This window comes from Leucoraja erinacea, chromosome 1, assembly GCF_028641065.1.
Source record: "Leucoraja erinacea ecotype New England chromosome 1, Leri_hhj_1, whole genome shotgun sequence".
NCBI classification, from domain to species: Eukaryota; Metazoa; Chordata; class Chondrichthyes; order Rajiformes; family Rajidae; genus Leucoraja; species Leucoraja erinaceus.
Window position 1 is genome coordinate 101,796,859 of NC_073377.1, and position 19,406 is coordinate 101,816,264.

Genomic DNA, 19,406 nt, shown 5'->3' on the forward strand with positions numbered 1-19,406 from the left:
GGAGGCTGTTAATCTGACCCCAGAGTGCCAGATCAGCCACCTCCTCCAGGTAGGCCTCATCGTTATCGGAGATCAGGCCCACCACCAATGTGCCATCAGCAAATTTGAGGGGCTGAGGACGCAACCCTGGGGAGATCCTGAGTTCAGGGTCAGGAGGTTGGAGGTATGTCTCCCCATCTTGACCACCTGGGGTCTGGCGATGCGAAAGTCCAGGACCCAGGCACACAGGGGAGTGTTCAGTCCCAGTTCCAGCAGCTTCTCAGCCAGTCTGGTGGGGACTATGATATTGAAAGCTGAACTGAAATCAATGAACAGCATCCTCACGTAGCCTCCCTTCTGGCTGTCAAGGTGAGAGAGAATGTTGTGCAGAACCTGGGAGATTGGATCATCCATGGGTCTGTTCGGATGGTATGCAAACTGCAGCGGGTCCATGGTGCGAGGGAGGAAGGCGCAGATGTGATTCTCGATCAACCTCTCGAAGCATTTCATGACCACCGAGGTGAGGGCCATCGGTCGGTAGTCATTCAAGCAGGCTGGAGAGGCATTCTTAGGTACTGGGACAATAGTGGATCTCTTGAAGCAGGTAGAGACCATGGTCTTGGCCAGGGAGAAGTTGAATATTGTGGTGAACTTTAGTACTCGCTTTCCACGTGTTCACACACGTCAGAGCCCTCCTCACGTCATGCTCGGACACCGAGAATGTGTGCACATCCCCAGCGGTGTGCCTCACTCCAGCCTCGCTAGCCAGCGCGTTGGCGATGTTGGTGTTAGCCGGCGAACTAGGGGTGTTATTGCCCGCCTCAAATTGTGCATAGAGAGAGTTCAGGTCATCAGCTAAGGAGGCACCGGCACTCCCGGTTGAGGGGGTAACTACACTATATCTACATGTTGAATCACAGGCAGCTTCTCAACTCCATGAGATTCCTCTGTCATGCCTCCTTTAACTGCACTTTCTACTAAGGTTCCCACTGAGGGATGTTTGAAATCCCTATTAATTTGATTGCTTTTGGATTCTGTACCTGCAGTGGATTGTGCAGACTAGCGCAAGATAAATATACGAGCTACATATTTGAACCTGGTTACTGCATGCATGCCAACATCCTCCTCACGAGACCATATCTGTTGGCAGCTGCGGAATGAATTCATCATGCCTGCACCTATTATTATTGCAGTCTTAACATGAGGTCAATTTAGTCTTGATTACTGGACATCAATTATCCACACAACCTTCAAACTTGCTTAGCTATCAATTGTGAGGAGCCAAGTTGCAATGTCTGTGTAACCATGTGTCAGAAAGTCTGCATCCTGTGATAATGAATAGGTTCGAGCAGGGCCTGTGGCTGGTAGCTACTCCTCTAATCATTTCCAACTCAATCCATTATTTTATTACTAATAACCTGTGACCCAGTCAGTGTGTAATCACCCCATCTACAGCAATAACGTACTTCCGTTGCACCTTAAAATACCACTTACCAAGGGTGGTAACGTGTTGCATCTCATAAATAATGGTGCTTGGTAGATGCCTCTTTTCCACTAGTATTATATTAAAACACAGTAGTTAAACCTTGAACTATTTTAGGTTACAAATTCTGCTAGAGCTTGAGAATCTCATATCTATCTTGTAAATAATCTGCCCGTATAATAGTATCATACTTTTATGGGTTTCATTGTATTCTGTAATCTTCTACAGACTTTCTTCTATTTCTTAATTCTTTGTGACCACAAGTGCAATTGTTCTCGGATATCTTCCCACATCTTTTATCTGTAACTGACAATAGTGGACTTTGATGCAATATCAGAGTTAATTCCGTTTTTGCATCGGTGAGCAAGAATAACATGGCTCATGAATCTTGGCTCGCTTTGTTGTTGTTTGTTTGTGATGGAAATGCTTTTCCACTCTCCTGTGAGTTGAACAGCTGTCTGAATGGAAAATGTGGCATTTACAGCCACTACCTGGCAATTATGACACTGCAGCTTCATTTTAAGTGAAGGTAAATAAAAAAAATCAGAAATGTTAGAAATCTGAAGCAAAGTGAAAATTACCTGGAAATTGTATTGTAGAGACAACAGATTAACTCAGTTTCATGGTTTTGTGTCTGTGAATACAATATCCTTTTAAATACAGGAATTCCCCAGCCAATTTGTTATTATGTCACAAAACTATTGAGTGAGAAATAAATATCAGTGGTTTCTATCTTGTTGGTGAAAACTCGTCCACATTTCACCTGCTATATTTAAGAGGGAGTTAGATGTGGTCCTTGTGGCTAAAGGGATCAGGAGGTATAGAGAGAAGGCAGGGATGGGATACTAAGTTGGATGATCAGCCATGATCATATCGAATGGCCTACTCCTGCACCTATTTTCTATGTTTCTATGTTTCTATTCCATCAGTCTGGTCCCAGCCTGAAACATCATCTGTCCATTTTCCCCCACAGGTGACTTTTAACCCACTGAGTTCCTTTGGATGTTTTTTGTTTGCTCATGTCTATCACATGGGTCCTTGCTTTGTCCCTTGTGGGAAATGGGAGTAAAAAATGCAAGGAAGAGTGTGAAGAAATGATACACCATTGTGTAACCCAGCTGACTGTTGTGGAGAACACCCTGGTAAAAAGAAGCAAAACTGCTTCTAATTGTTGAGATAGAGAAACAGCGTGTTAATAGAGAGACCTTGAGAGAATTGCAAATAGTCACTACAAATACTGCCTGAGTTTCGTTTGCGAGTCTTTTCTGGAGTTTGTATGTTGTCCCTGTGACCACATGGGTTTTCTGTGCCTTTTGGCACCACTGCAATTCTCAGCCTCGTGACGGTCGGGATGTGCAGTGTGGACCAGGGGTGAGACTCGATCTGAAAGTTCACCTGTGCATGCCCTCCAGGGATGCTGCCTGATCTGCCGAGTTACTCCTGCACTTTGTGTCCTTCGTCATTGCACAAGTGTTGATCAAAGCAATTGCTTGTCAATATCAATGGTGTAACTAGCAGTCCATGTTCTTTACGAGACAGTGGTGTCTGATTACCATGGGAATGCTTGTGTGGATCAAGTCAAGTGGTGGAAGGGCAACCTCATCCCCAAACAGAGAACCGAGTCCACGGCAACCAGTGGTCAACCCATATACTAGCACTGTCCTGTATATTTAGCCTACAAACCTGCACATCATTGGAATGTGGGAGGAAACTGGAGTACCTGAAAGAAACTACGCAGTGAGAACATGCAAGCTCTCTAAAGCCAGCACCCATAGTCAGGATCGGACCCGGGTCTCTGGCGCTGTAAGGCAGTAACTATTCTCCCTGCACAACTTTGCAGAGCCCATATATTCTACAGAACTGATGTTGCAAAATGGCAACAAAGCACATTCACTACAAGGTGATATTTAAATGAAGCTCCCATTAACTTTACATAATTGCTTCTTGATGTTTTCTTTTGCCAAAGGAATGTGTACAATGCACAACACAGCTGAAGATCTATTTACTCTACTAACGAGTTCATCCCACCTACCTGTGTCATTTTATTTACACTGAAGGATTTATAAGGCTAACAGGGGATCATGTTTAATTCCCTTGGCAGAAAGCAAACCAAGGGATTGCGATAGAGTTTGGAACTTAACCACTCCTTCACTGTCCTAAACGACTTCCCAGCTGTCTTATATTATGCAATTGACAAATTCAAGTTCAAGTGAGTTTATTGTCATGTGTCCCTGATAGGACAATGAAATTCTTGCTTTGCTTCAGCACACAGAACATAGTAGGCATTTACTATGGCATTGACAAGCGACATGCAACAAAATTCATGTGTTAAAATCTGCCGAAGCTCCCTGCCTCTCCGCCTGGACAAGTTAATCATTTGCACTCCTGCCCAGGGGCAAAACGATCTCTGTTAGTGTAATAACATAACTAGCAGCTGATGACCAGGATATAGTTCCTTGTTTGGAGTTTGGAGTTTACCATGCACAGAAACCCATTATTATGCTCGAGGATCTCCAAGTATGCTCCATAATTTGTGTCTGCTCCTTAGTCACTCACGGGACATTGACCATTCAATTTACCTGATATTTAAACATATTTAAAGGGAAAAGTCCACTTTAGGGTAAATCTAATTCTCCATATTCTATATTTGCATATGCCAGCTCATTGAGTGTAAAGCTCTTGGATTTAAATGAATGACAGACAACATTTATAGATTTATAGATTCTTTAATGTGTAGAGGAATACTGCTGGAATAATTTACATGTATAACCATATAATAACCATATAACAATTACAGCACGGAAACGGGCCATCTCGACCCTTCTAGTCCGTGCCGAACACATAACCTCCCCTAGTCCCATATACCTGCGCCCAGACCATAACCCTCCATTCCCTTCCCGACCATATAACTATCCAATTTATTTTTAAATGATAAAAACGAACCTGCCTCCACCACCTTCACTGCAAGCTCATTCCACGCCGCTACCACTCTCTGAGTAAAGAAGATTCCCCCTCATATCTTAACCCTAAACTTCAGTCCCTGCTAATTCTCAAGTCAGAACCCCTTGTTTTATCGTGCAATCTTGCCCTACTCAGAATCCAAAGGGGAAAAGCTAGATTTTCCACCCTGTCAAATCTGTCTATGCCATCTCATCATTTTTAAAGACCTCTATCCAGTCCCCCCAGCTAACCTTATGGCGCTCCAAAGAGGACTGACCCCTCCAATCATCTCAACCAAATTCAGCATTACAATGAATTATTCAACTATATAAATAAAATAAAGTTTTGTAGATCGAGAGTGGCAAGGTGGTGCATGTGTTGAAGACTTTGCTGCCTTTACAGCGCCAATGACATCTAGTTCAATTCTGACTACGGGTGCTGTCTGTACGGAGTTTGTACGTTCTTCCTGTGACCCACGTGGGTTTTCTCCGAGATCGTTGGTTTCCCCCCCACACTCCAAAGGTTTGTTGGTCAATTTGCTTGGTATAAATGTAAAATTGTCCCTGGTGTGTGTAGGATAGTGTTAGTCTGCGGGGATTGGTCAGTGTGGACTCGGTGGGCCGAAGGGCCTGAATCCGCGCGCAGTATCTCAAAACTAAACTAAACTAAACTTGCTATATTCTCATTCCAGAACCTGTTTCTTTATCGTGCATTGTCTTGCAGATTTATCAGAATCCAAAGGGTAAGAATTCTAGATTTGCTCCTACCCTTCCAAATCCTGGGAGTTATGCCATCACCCATCAGTGCACTCATCCATCCAGTTCAGCTGTGGTTATGGAGTCTATCACAGAGGACTGACCCAGCTCCAATCATCTCTTAACCAAATACAGCATTCCAGAGAGCATTATCCAACTATTTCTTAACAACTTCAAGAGTTTTCACACATGTGGAAGGGAGGAAAGTCTGTTGCATGTGTTGATCACTTCTCATTGGCCTTTCAAATCCTAAATAATTTAAAACATCACAGATGAAACTAATTCCCACAAGGCAAGCTGCACCCTCAGAGGTTTATAGGTTAATTGACCTCTGTAAAATTGATTAAATTTGCCAATTCCATGTTCCAAGAGGGGAGAATGCTATTGCCCAATCATTAAATTCCACACCCTTCAGGCCTGACCAGCTTCCAAACGTGGCATCAATAGATTTATTTTTCACTTTTGTTTCACTGAATCTACAATGGAATGGAAAATTTCATTGATGTATTCAAAATAATATCATGATTGTTCCCACAATTAGAACCAATGCTATTCTGAAATATACCTTCGTGCCATTAAATCACTTTTAATACAGTGCTTTAGTGAGTGTTAGAAATTAAGAACTTATGCAAACCCGAAGGTCCAGTACTTATTGTCTCGTTTTCGAGGGGATCACCTGATCTCATCTTATGTCAGAAACTGGGTATAAAGCTCGTGGGTTGAGTCTCGCTGTGTTTGACCATGTTCTGTGGAATCATACCACGTTAGATAATTTAGCAGTCAGCTTATTTATCATTAGCTCAACAAACCGATGTAAAAAAAAGAAATTCTAGCACCACAATTGGTTCATTCAGTTACTAGCTCGGATAAGATGAGAACTGACTCTGATCCATACTGAAAACGAAGGTTATCTGTTTTCTTGTTTCTTTGCACTTAAATAGCAGAATAACTGATGACAGTAATTTACCGAGGTAGACTACTGAGGTCTGCTTGTGCAGACAGTAATCTTACAATTCTGATATGAGTTGTCACAGAGCATTAATCTGACATAACGCTTGAAGTTCACTTGTACTACACCACTACACAGGTGTATAAAAACAACAGTTCATGATACATAGTGCTTTAAAAATATTACAAACCAAGATTTCACTGGGGGTGTGAAAGACACCTGGATATTAACAATACCAATGTCTGAAGAAGGGTCTCGACCTGAAATGTTACTTATTCCTTTCCTTCAGAGATGCTGCCTGTTCTGCTGAGTTACTCCAGCATTTTGTATCTATCTATGGTACAAATTAACCTGAATTAAACTTGCCTCCAAAATGGAATTGCAATTAAAAAAGTAGGATATGTATACACTGTTCTGTGGAGTAAAATGTGGTTAACAAAACATGATCTAATTCAGATTTTTAAGATATCTAAAGATTACATTAAGGATATTGTCAAACTGTCTTTGAAATTTTTATTTGTCTCAACCCCTTTATTGGTTTAGTGAGTTGCAAACTTTCACTGCCTTTTGCTGAAGAAGCACCTTGTTACCCACAGCAAGTCCAGTTTTACTTTTGAAAGTTTGTACCAAACCAGAACCCTATCATTCACAATTCTCCAACATTGATGATCAATATGGGTCAAACCACCATACATAACAAAACAGACTTGAATATCTCAATATTTTCATCTACAAGTGAGGAAATCAGTTGGGGCCTACAATGAGGTGACTGCCTCAGGGTGTGTGTGTGTGAGCGTGTGTGTTAGCGTGTGCGTGTGTGTGTGTGTGTGAGCGTGTGTGGCTGTGCATGTGTGCGTGTGCATGTGCGTGTGTGTCTGTGCGTGTGCGTTTCTGTGCGTGTATGTCTGTGCGTGTGTACCTGTGTGTGCGTGTGTGTGCCTATGCGTACGTGTGCCTGTGCGTGTGTGTGCCTGTGTACGTTTATAAAGTCTCTGCAAAAACAATGTTGTACAAAAACCAACCTTGCTCTGATCTGTCATCACTGGGCAACACCACTGATCTTGTTGTCCATCTGTGACATATGCAACAAGGGCCCAGAAAGAAAAATCCACAAAGTTTGTGACCAAAGAACTGAGCACATGATTGTGTTTAGCCATTGGGAAGTGATTAAACTCCATCACTACAGAACACAGCAGTGGTACGCCACACATGCCCCAATGTGTTCCAAGTTCAAAATGACAGGTTCATTTCTTCTGCATTGGGTGAAAAAATGGCATGCTTAGAGTGGTTTGAAAGGACAATTAAAAAGTCAAGAGTCTTTCTTATTAAATAAAATGTGCTTTATTAGGTGAAAATATCATGTTAGGTAATTTAGCAGTCAGCTTCTTTATCATTAGCTCAACATACCGATGTAAAGAAAATAAATTCCAGCACCACAATTGGGTCATTCAGTTACTAGCTCGGATAAGATGAGAGCTCACTCAGTCGTCTGATCCATACTGAAAACAAAGGTTAATGGGTTTTCCTGTTTCCTTGTTTTCTTGCACATAAATAGTAGAATAACTGATGACGGTGGTCTACCATCAGCGAGACTACTGAGGTATTTTTGTGCAGACAGTAATCTTACAATTCTGATATGATTTGTCACACAGCATCAATCTGACATAAAGCCTGACGTTTACTTGTACTCCACCACTACACAGGATATAAAAGCGACAGTACATGATACATACAGTGCTTCGTAAAATGATACTGGTTTAAAAATAACACAACCAAGATTTCACTGGGGGTGCAAAAGACACCCAAATAATTAACAATACCTGTCTGAGTTTGGTCTGTCCAAAGTTTTATCACGTATAAAAAATAAGTTGAAATAGCTTTCACGTTGAAATAAAGCTGATGGGAACAACAATCATTCCAAAACACAGAACCTGATGTGGTACAAATTAACCTGGATGAAATTTGCCTCCAAAAAGGAATTGCACTTCAAACAATAGGATATTTACATATCTCATCCAATTATAAACTAACTTTTACATGACAATACACATACGAGTGCATAGCTGGAAACAATGCAATAATACTCATGTAATTTGAAATGGTTTGCTCTTTCACAGGTATGTTCACACAAATGATCAGTCAGCCAAGCTATAAGAGAATGAAAATGCATTAATATTTAAAAGCATGCACAGTGATTGAGCTACCGGTAGACAAATGTTAACAGAGATTACAGAGAGACCGGAGATAATTCACCAAAGGCATCCATTTTCAGAGTTTTGCACTTGATTTAACGAGCACTGTATTAATGCTTAACATGCTTGCATAGAACGAGGTAGCTCAATTGCAAAAATGGATCACACTGCACAATCAGTAGCACTCAAACCAGTTTCCCTTTTGGCATTAAAATAGTTTTTTTTTTTTTTAAAAGAACCACTCTCTTCACTGCCCTCACCTACCCCCCTTCCCAACCAAAAAATACAAATGTTATGACAAAATTTGTCAATCATCAAACCTCTGTTCCATCCTGCAGATTATTTTGCAGCTTAATGTTAAGGTTTATCTGCTTAACCTTGACACCCTTTACCCGAATAACATCATCATTTTTATTCAGTAAGTTGATGTTCTTCGAGCTGCAGTGTTTGCCATTTAAGTTCTTTTCAATCCTGTTCAGTGTTTTGTTACAAATTTCAACTTTTGTGTTCAGTGGATATTCCTCCGGGATCTCATTGGGGAATTTCTTCTTGTGCTTACACTTCCTCGCTACAAAGCAAGCGATGGTAAGGAAGAGGAGCAGTAGCAGCACGGCACCGGCGGCTCCACCTATTGATGCCTCTTTGTGAGAGGTTTGTGCCAAAGCCTCCAATTCCAGTCTCAAGGTCTTCATGTTGGTGCCATTTTTCACCTGCTCATGTTCGTTATCATAAATTAGAGAGTCGTCGAGTGTCAGCTTGCCGTTGTGGTCCACCAGGTCTCGCTTGCTGCGCGTAAGTTGGTAGCTGAGCGAGCGCTGAACCCGTGGGCCAGACAGCGACTGTGGACCAATAATGTAGATGACTTGCAAGTACCACTGATGGCCGGCTTCCACCTGAGATGAAACAGCCAGAGAATGGTGCATGAAGAAAATCTGACTTTAGAATGCATGGGCAAGACCCAAGTAAACTGATATATCTCCCCCCCCCCCCCCCCCCCCCCCCCCCCCCCCCCCCAATATGCTGCACCTACAGCTAATGAAGTTGCCAAGTAAACAATCAACACGGCGCAGTAAAGGAGGGGACACAAAGTGCTGGAGTAACTCAGCGGGACAGGCAGCATCTTTAGAGACATGGATAGATGACATTTCGGGTCGGGACCCTTCTTCAGACTGATTGTGGGGGGAGTGAGGAGAAAAGGCGAACGAAAGAGAGGGGGGGGGGGGGAAGGACAAAGCGTGGCAGGTGAACACAGGCAGGGGGAGGGGGGTCTGATGGGCAGATGATTGGACAAAGGACAGGGATTTAAAAAAAAAACAGCAGGTGTGAGACAAAAGGAACGAAGAACTGAAAATTATGAAGCCAGAAGAAGAAATGTAGGTGGAGGACAAGGGGAGACATAGGTGCGTCCATCCCAGACAGAGGTGGATTGAGGGGGGGAGACAAGTGGAGGGGTTGCGTTTGTTAGAGGTTACCAGAACCTATTATTCTATTTGGGTAGCCTACAATTCAATGCAATGTATATTGAATATTCCATTTTCACATAACCAACCAGAGATAGATTCTTGATTAGTACAGGTATCAGAGGGTATGGGGAGAAGGCAGGAGAATGGGGTTAGGAGGGAGAGTTTGATCAGCCATGATTGAATGGCAGAGTAGACTTGATGGGGCGATTGGCCTAATTCTGAGCTTGTCACTTATGAACCCCCCCCCCCCCCTTCCTCAACCCACCCCATGTTGCTGCCCTACTGTAAACACAAATAGCTGGAGTAACTCAGCGGGTCAGGCAGCATCTCTGCAGAGAAGGAATGGCTGACGTATCGGGTCAAGATCCTTCTTCAGCCTGAAGAAGGGTCTTGACCCAAAACATCACCAATTCCTTCTCTCCTGTCTGACCCGCTGAGTTACTCCAGCTTTTTGTGTCTATCGGTGGGCGGCGCGGCTCTGGCCAGCAGCGGCCTCTGCAGTCTGTCCGCGTTTTATTATTTTCTGTCTGTGTTTTAATGTAGTTTTTGTTATTTTTTGTTGGGGTGTGTGTGTGGGGGGGTAAACTTTTTAAATCTCTCCCTGCACGGGAGACCCGACCTTTTCTCGTCGGGTTTCCGTTGTCGTTGGGGCCGCAACGAGGAGCGGCCTCCAACAGGAAGAAGCCGGGGACTCTGGTGCTACAACTCACCGTCGCCGTCGCGGGGCTGGCCGAGTCCGGAGCGGGTGGAGCGGTGGAGGAGCGCTGCTGCTGCTGCTGCTGCGGCCCGACCGGAGAGTCGGAGGCTCCAACGACAGGTCGGTGGACGGCGGCACCGGGAGCCCGCGGCTCCCTGGAGGGAGATCGCTTTTCAGGGCTCTCGCAACGGCGACTTCCCCCGCCCGAGTTGCGGGGTTGAAGAGCTCCTGGAGCGGGGCCTAACATCACCGCCCCGCGCGGCTTGGAATGGCCGCGGGACTCTGCGAGCGCACGCCGGGGGCTCTAACACCAAGACCCGGTGTGCGACCTCGCACCACCCGGCGTGGCTTTAATGGCTGCGGGACAATCGCCATCGCCAGCCGGGGGCTTTGACTTTGACTCTGACATGGGGGGGGGGGGGAGAGTGCAGTGGAGAAATAAGTTTATTTGGCCTTCCATCACAGCAATGTGATGGATGTTTATGTAAATTATGTTGTGTCTTGGGTCTATGTGTTTGTATGTATGGCTGCAGAAACGGCATTTCGTTTGGACCTCAAGGGGTCCAAATGACAATAAATGTATCTTATCTTATTATCTTATCTTATCTATCTTCAGTTTAAACCAACATCTGCAGTTCCTTCTTACACATTCCTTTTCAACTGGTCCATTTAGTTCTCCCTCCACGTTCACCTTTTCCAATCCTCCCCTCCACTGTACCCATTCATCTGCCCATCATCCACAAACCTATCCACCTTGGTTTCTTCTCGTTGGCCTACCTCTCATATTTCCTCTCCCATCTGGCAATCCTCCTCCCTTTATCTTGGTTCCACATTCAGCCTCTGTCTCTACCATCTCCCTGCCACTGGCTCTTCCCTATACTGGTCCATCTGCCCATCACCCCATCCCTCACCTGATACCATCTATCAGCAATCAGGCCTGTTTCACCCCTCTCTTTACTTATCCAATGCATGGTCTCGACTTGAAACATCAACTTCCACTTTGCTTCCACAGATGCTGCTAGAACCACTATCTCCCTTCGCTAGTTGACTTTCTGCATCGCCATCCCAGTCATCAATGTATAAATGTTTGGTGCATTCCTTGCATTAGAAGGATATCCTTCCTTAAGTAGGGAGATGGGACCTGCACACAATACTCTAGTTGAAGTCTCACTGGAGCCGTGTGTAATTGGAGCATGATATGTATACTCTTGTACTTAAATCACTTACAGGAAATTGCCCGCTCTTTCATGACTAATAATGGCAATTCAGTGAGCAGACAAACCTTGTAAAGAGCATCCACCTTCATTGTGAAACCATCCACTCCAGGCATGTCCCTCATTAGATGGAACACTGGTGCTTCGGAGGCAAACTGAGCATCAAAAGGTACATCGTGAAAATACTTATCTGTTACTTCTGGTTGGTTCCGATCCTTATCAAGAACAAAAAGACAAGTATCAATAATCATCCAGAGCCAACATTTGTAGGTAATCTATCATAAGCATACTAAATCTGCTTATGATCCACACACCATACTGGATGATGCATAGCTCATTTGACATTTCAAATCCCATGATATCTAGACCAGGACTGCAACACAAGCCTCAGACTCCACCCAAGATGTCCTGGTGCAGGATCCAGGGGATAAGACATGGACTATCCTCAGTACTGGCCAGCACATCGATGTAATTACAAAGAAAGCCCATCAATGCCTCTACATCCGTAAAACTTGCATCAGAGATGTGTTATGTCGACAAATATTCTCTTGCTCGTCTATAGGGCAGAGTTCCACAGTTCTCCACATTGTTTTTCTTGAGGTCACATCTTCCCCAGTAACAATAGACATACCAGGTACTGCCCTGCCTAAGGTCATTTGTGGCTGGCCCTGATTGATCCTGGTCTTTTCTCAGCTCCAGCTCTTCAACTCTCGCCCCCTCACCCCTTACTTTCAGCCTGAAGATGGGTCCCGACACAAAATGTCATCCATCTTTTTTCTCCAGAGACGCTGCCTGACCTGCTGAGTTGCTCCAACGTTGTGTCTCTATCTCTGATTGCTTACATCACGACTTTGTTTAGCATCTCAAATGCCCCAGGAACGAAGGACGTTACAGACACTGTCCCATCCAACACAGGTACTGACCTCCCCACCTTCGAAGGGATCTATCGGAGGAGCTGCCTTAAAAGTGCAACAATTTTAAACATTTGCAGTTTATCAAACCTACCAAAAGGAGAAATCTATGCTTCAGATGTTTGTTGGGCTGGATGCAGCCATATTGTGGACCCTCATTATAAATAGTTCCGGTTGGATCGAAGAAGGGGACATAACCATCCTTCCCCGTGCACAGATACACCTTCTCTAGTTGTAATCGGTAGGCAGAGTTGAGGTTCTGGTCAGGATTCCACAGCACACGTCCATACAACCGTTGACCTATTAAAACAAGAAAAGTACATGAATCACCCTCTCCAGGGGAATGTTCCACAATGTAGTTATTAGCAATGTTTAAGAGGGAACTGCAGATGCTGGAGAATCGAAGGTTACACAAGAAAGCTGGAGAAACTCAGCGGGTGCAGCAGCATCTATGGAGCGAAGGAAATCAGACTGAAGAAGGGTTTCGGCCCGAAACGTTGCCTATTTCCTTTGCTCCATAGATGCTGCTGCACCCGCTGAGTTTCTCCAGCTTTTTTGTGTAACCCTAGTTATTAGCAATGTTCTGTTGTAATTGGACACATCTTTCTACATGCAACCACATACTGTGATCGCAATATTCTATAGGCTACATGTTCTTAAAAAAGGAATAGTTGTCTCTAGAAAACAATAACTTCTCCCAAGTGATAGGTGAATACAGGTGTAAGGGAAGGGATTGGGGTGTGATTGCTAGATGGTTGAACAAAGGCTGAGAGGTCCCAACACAAAATATTGTCTATCCCTGTTCACTGCAGATGCTGCCTGACCCGCTGAATTACTCCAGCACTTTGTGTCCTTTTAAAAAAATAAACCAGTAGAGTCATAGTCATAGAGCGTGGAAACAGGCCATTCGGCCCAACTTGCTCCATCTACAGGAGTTCCACCTGCCTGTATTTAGCCCATATCCCTCTAAACCTATTCTGTTCAGGTACCTGTCTAAATGTTTCTTAAACGTTGCGAAGTATTTGAAGTTGCTTGTGTTTCTCAACTTCTCCCAAGTATTTTAGTACCTGGTGGTAGACACAAAATGCTGGAGTAACTCAGCGGGTCAGGCAGCATCCCTGGAGAGAAGGAATGGGTGACTTCTTCATTCTAGTACTTGTTTTATTTTAGACAATGTGCCAGGCTAAGGCTAAGAAGAAGCTGGTGAAAATGGGCTGCACAAGAATTGGCCTTGTCTTTAACCAGTGCAGAAATTCTAGATACAGCTTTAATTATGGGAAGTTATGTATAATTTTAAGTACAACTTTAAAATAGTACAGTTTAGAAAAAAAAACCTCAACTTCTGTTATGTTGGGAGTCAGAAGAAAAAAAATAATGAAAGGCTTCAGAAAATTGCTTGACTTAAAATGTAACTGCGGTGGTTTATTGGTTTTCTTTTGTAGTTAGAAATAGATCTCAAAGTTTGCTTGCTTCCTTTTGGTACAGAGATGCTGAAGACTGTTCCAGAGAGTCAAAACAATTACACAACTTCACTGAGAACTCGGATAGCTAGCTGGTCACTATCATTTATAAAGAGCGTTTTTATCTCTCAGATGGACAGTTCAGCAGGAAAGGAACCATTTACATTCTGAAGAAAGGACATTTACATTGGCTGACAGACCAGGCATGAGTCCCACTCTCTGCCCGTGGAGCAGTGACAAAGGCAGTGATCAGAACATCATGCTTGGCTGAGGAAGAAGGAGATGTGTTACTCATCAACCTCTCATTTACAGAAAGAAAATGAGATGGGTCTCGACCCGAAACGTTGCCTATTTCCTTCGCTTCACACATTCTGCCTCACCTGCGAGTTTCTCCAGCATTTTTGTCTACCTTCGATTTTCCAGAATCTGCAGTTCCTTCTTAAACATTTTTGTCTACCCTCATTTACAGAAAAGTGTGTTATGAGAATGAAAGAGAATGTAAAGAGCTCTCCCTGCCACAAATATGTGACTTAATTGTTGTGTATTTAAGTTAAGAAAAAAAACAAGGGTTTCATAATTTCATAATAGTTTCAACAATTCATAAAATGCCGCACATTCCATGGATTTATGGTAGAATAAGAGAATCATAGTCATACTGCATGGCAAGAAGCCCTTCGACCCAACTTGCCCATGCTGATCATCATGCCCCATCTACACTAGTCCTACCTGCCTGCATTTGGCCCATATTCTTCTAAACCCATGAAGGGGTGGAGGCACAACATTTGGCACTCTTCAGTCTTCTAGCACCTCACCTGGATTTAATGATGACATCGTAAATCTCAGCCAAGACACCTACAATTTCCTCTCTTGCTTCCCACAGTGTCCTTGGAAATATTTAATCAGGCCCGGGAGATTTGTCTACCTTCATACGCGTCAGGACCTTCAGCACCCCTTTAACTGTAATACTGACTGCTCTCAAGACACTTCCAGTGACTGCCCCAAGTTCCCTAGTCCTCAGGTCTTTTTCCGCAGTAAAAACAGAGGAGAAATTCTCGTTGAGGACCTTGTCCATCTCCTGTGGTTCCACACAGCTTTGATTTTTGAGCGATCACATTCTTTCTCTGGTTACCATTTTTCCCTTTATGTACTTATAAAATCTCTTGGGAATATACTTAATGTTATCTGCCAGAGCTACCTCATGTCCCCTTTTTGACCTCCTGAATTCCTTTTTTTAGCTTGCTCCATAGTTCACAAAACTCCTCCAGGGACACACTTGAACACAGCTGCTTATATCTGCCCCATGCCTCCTTCTTACTCTTGACCAGAGCCTCCATTTCCCTCAATATCCAAGCTTCCTTACGTTTGCCTGCCGTGCCCTTCACCCAAACACATGGATGTCCTAGACGCTTGGCAGCACAGTGACTTTACTTAGTTCATTCCTTTAATTAAAATAGTAACATTGGAATTTAACACTTTGCTCCACAATTTGGTTTCAGACTAGTTTCCTGGTTATGCTCAGTTTGCTAAAACTGACACGTGTCTTTACCAGTCAAAATAACAGAATAATTTAGCATGAGACTAAGGTTCAAGACAGGAAGACACTTTGTCATTGGATTACAGCATCCTGATGCTATGGCAGTCTGCGCTATTCTCCATGAAACTGGAATCATTCAGAAGGGTCATAGGTATACAAGAAGGAAGCAGGCCTTCCCACTCAGCTCGTCTATTGCAATTAAGTTCCCTGTCGTAGCAAGAACATTTTGCCTGTATTTGGCCCACAGCCCCTCTAAACATTGTCTATCCATGCACCTTCCAAAAAAACTTTTATATCGTTGTAACTGCATCTGCCTCTACCACTTCCTCCAGCAACACATTCCATATACCCACCATCCTCTGTATGACTGCATGAAAACGATGCTCCTCAGGTCCTGTTTAAATGTTTCTTCTCACACCTAAAGACTAGGCCCTCTAATTTTAGACCCAAATTCTGATAAAAAAGACTGTGCCCATTCACCTTCTCCATGCCCCTCATAATTATATATGTTTCTATAGCTGAACTCTTTATTCAACAGACTGGTTGACTTTGGTGAAGAAAAAATGTGCGTGAAAGAGCAAGAACGCCCCATAATAGTATTCACAGTTCAGCTCCTTGTTCCAGTAAAACAACAGTTTGGTTGTTCTGTACTGAACTTATCCAAATTTGTTCTTGTATTGACTAACCAGAGGCAATAACCTTCTATGATGGTCCTTGGCTAAATGTCTTACTATGTCCTTGGCTAAATTACTTATTCTGGCTCTGATCTACCAATACTAGATATTTTTTTGTGGCAGGTTGAATATGGGGTTTTGAACTCTCCTTTCTGCTGTCAAAGGTTTGCTATAACTTCACATCCCATTCCTATTAATGGTGAGTGAATGAATGGTGAGTTGGAAGCTCATTTAGAAAATCATGATTCTTTGACACATGAAGGACTTTCACTAACCACCATATTTGGACAATACTGGGTAAGGAACCCAGCTGATGCAATTCATTGAGCGTCACCTAGTGCCACAGCAGAAACGAAGGGTTGTTTTACTTTCAAGGGAATGATAGGAGCAACTGTTTTCTCCCAGAACAAAAAAAATACCTTCCTCTATGGCACATGCTCCTTCCCAAACACCCCATGGACAGAGTTCCAGAAGGTCAGAGCCACAGAAGGTCTTATTCAGATCATCAGACTGCCAGCTGACTGTGCATTATGGCCACCCAAACTATGTTTGTGGAGGTAAACTGACCCTATTCTTTCAGAAGATGTATTTAAAAAGAACAAATACTACAGCCAATCAAATAAAGATCTAAACAAAGACAATAGATTGCTTACTGATTAACAAAATTAATTTGACTCTTGGATATTTGTTTGAAGTTTGTTCTGTGTCTGGACCTGGGTCTAAAGTCAATGCTAATTAATCCCTAGTTTACTTTTTTCTATCCTTGGATGTAAACCGAGATAATTGAGCACATAATCTAGACTTGACACATCAATACTCCACTGTTAGAAGTACTGCATTGCAGATCAAATATTAAACTGGGGTCACATTTGCTTTCTCAGTTGAAAGTAAATATTTTAATGGGAATATTTTGAAGAAAACCTAGCAAGCTTTCTTTTCTTTCCCAGCTAACAGTTACCCCCTCAAGCAACACATAGAAAGAGGTCATCTGCTTGTCATTTTATTGCCATTTATAGAAACTCACTATGTACCGATTCCCCAAATTGCAACAGAAAATAGTCCATCAGCTGTAAAATACCATGGGTCATTCTGGGGTCATGAAATGCAATTCTTATTTCAATAAAAGAAAAGGTAGGAAAAGAATATTCGCAAGGGCAATGGAGAAGATACAGTGATGCTCATAGTAGCTTTTATTCTAAGGAATACTTAGAACTCTGAACTTGTCATAATGCAGTTCCCATGACTACAATTTCCTATTGTAAAAGGCAACTGTATGTCTTTGTTGTTTCAGTACAAAATGAAACAAATAGATAATCAATTTTCTTTCACACATTTTACAAGGGGAAATAATATTGAGAGCATTTATCAAATGATACATGTCCTCAGTGATACAAGCAGTTGTTATTATAACTTGAGGCCAAATAAGCAGGGAGACATGAAAGGTTAGTCGTAATAAAATCTCGTACATAAAGGCAAGACTGTGCTTCATGATATGTTTAAAAACCTGTGTACCCATTGAGAAGGCTCCTTTATAATCCATCTCAGCTAAAGACATCTGTGTTTCTGATGGATCCATCATAAAAACCTTTTCGTTATTGCAAAGGTGAAACTCTGTGTTGAGAGAGTAGACAACTGGAACTGGGCGATTTGTCTGTTGAAAGGCGATTGGAACAAGGAACCTACACGGAAAGAGAATAATATAACGTTAATGAACTGACTACCTCACAAGATGTTTATTTAAACTATCCAGGGTGATGTAAGCAGCAACAATTACAGTGGCAATAAAAAGAAATCTTCAGAATTGAGTCTAATGGTTTATTATTGACATGTGTAGTGAGATATTGAGAAAAACTTTGCATGCTGTCCAGTGAAATCAAACAATACATGCGTATAATCAACCCATTAACAAGTAGAAAAGGTAGTGCAAAGATAAATATACCACAGTGCAGATTATATTGTTGCAACTATATAGCGTTAAAGTTATACAGAGAAAGTGCAAATAAAGAAAAAGTGCAAATAAAGAAAAAGTGCAAGGGCCACAATGAGGCAGGTTGGGAGATTGGGAGTGCACCCTTAGCTTATGAGAGGACCACTCAGTATTCTGATAACAGTAAGGAAGACTTCAATTAATTCTTGATCTGATTATGTTACCTCTCATTTTTCAATGTGGAGTAGTTTCGGGGGGGGGGAAGCAGTGTACAAATAATCCTCCGGCATTTTCGCCACCTCCAACGGGATCCCACCACTGGCCACATCTTCCCTGTCTGCTTTCCGCAGAGAGCTCTCCTTCAGTAACTCCGTGGTCAATTCGTCCCTTCCCACCCAAACCACCTCCTCCCCTGGTACTTTCCCTTGCAACCGCAGGAAATGCTACACTTGTCACTTTACCTCCCCCTTCAACTCCATTCAAGGACCCAAGCCGTCTTTCCAGGTGCGGCACAGGTTCACCTGCACCTCCTCCAACCTCATCTATTGCATCCGCTGCTCTAGGTGTCAGCTGCTCTACATCGGTGAGACCAAGCGTAGGCTTGGCGATCTCTTCGCCCAACACCTCCGCTCGGTTCTCAATAACCAACCTGATCTCCCGGTGGCTCAGCACTTAAACCCCCCCCATTCCGAATCAGACCTCTCTATACTGGGCCTCCTCCATGGCCAGAGTGAGGCCCACCGTAAATTGGAGGAGCAGCACCTCATATTTTGCTTGGGCAGTTTACACCCCAACGATATGAATATTGACCTCCAATTTCAGGTAGTCCCTGCTTTCTCCTCCCCTCCCCAGCTCTCCCTCAGCCCACTGTCTCCGCCTCTTCCTTTCTTCTTCCCCCCCACCCCCCACACTCAAATCAGTCTGAAGAAGGGTCTCGACCCGAAACATCGTCTATTTCCCTCGCTCCATAGATGCTGCCTCACCCGCTGAGTTTCTCCAGCATTTTTGTCTACCCTCTCATTTTTCAATCAACATTTTTATGATCACTAAACATATATTATTGTATTACATGTTGTATTTGGACATGTATTTTTATATTAATTTTAGCCATCAAATAATATGTGAGAATTGTATTGAAAGAGCAAGGCATAATTTTAACATATGGTGGAAATTGGAGATTTGGAGTGTATAGAGCAGAGCCACACTGAACTGGGGATCAGATACATGC

General features: G+C 43.1%; 1 protein-coding gene across 1 annotated transcript in view; it reads right to left on the bottom strand.

Moving 5' to 3' along the window:
• Positions 1-7,424: 7,424 nt before the first annotated feature.
• The window catches only part of fras1 (Fraser extracellular matrix complex subunit 1), a 515,676-nt gene continuing 503,694 nt past the window's right edge, over positions 7,425-19,406 (bottom strand). Inside the window, 4 exon segments of the mRNA XM_055640301.1 lie at positions 7,425-9,191; positions 11,741-11,887; positions 12,678-12,883; positions 17,764-17,930. Of these exon segments, the coding sequence (XP_055496276.1) occupies positions 8,613-9,191; positions 11,741-11,887; positions 12,678-12,883; positions 17,764-17,930 (1,099 nt within the window). The 3' untranslated portion in view covers positions 7,425-8,612.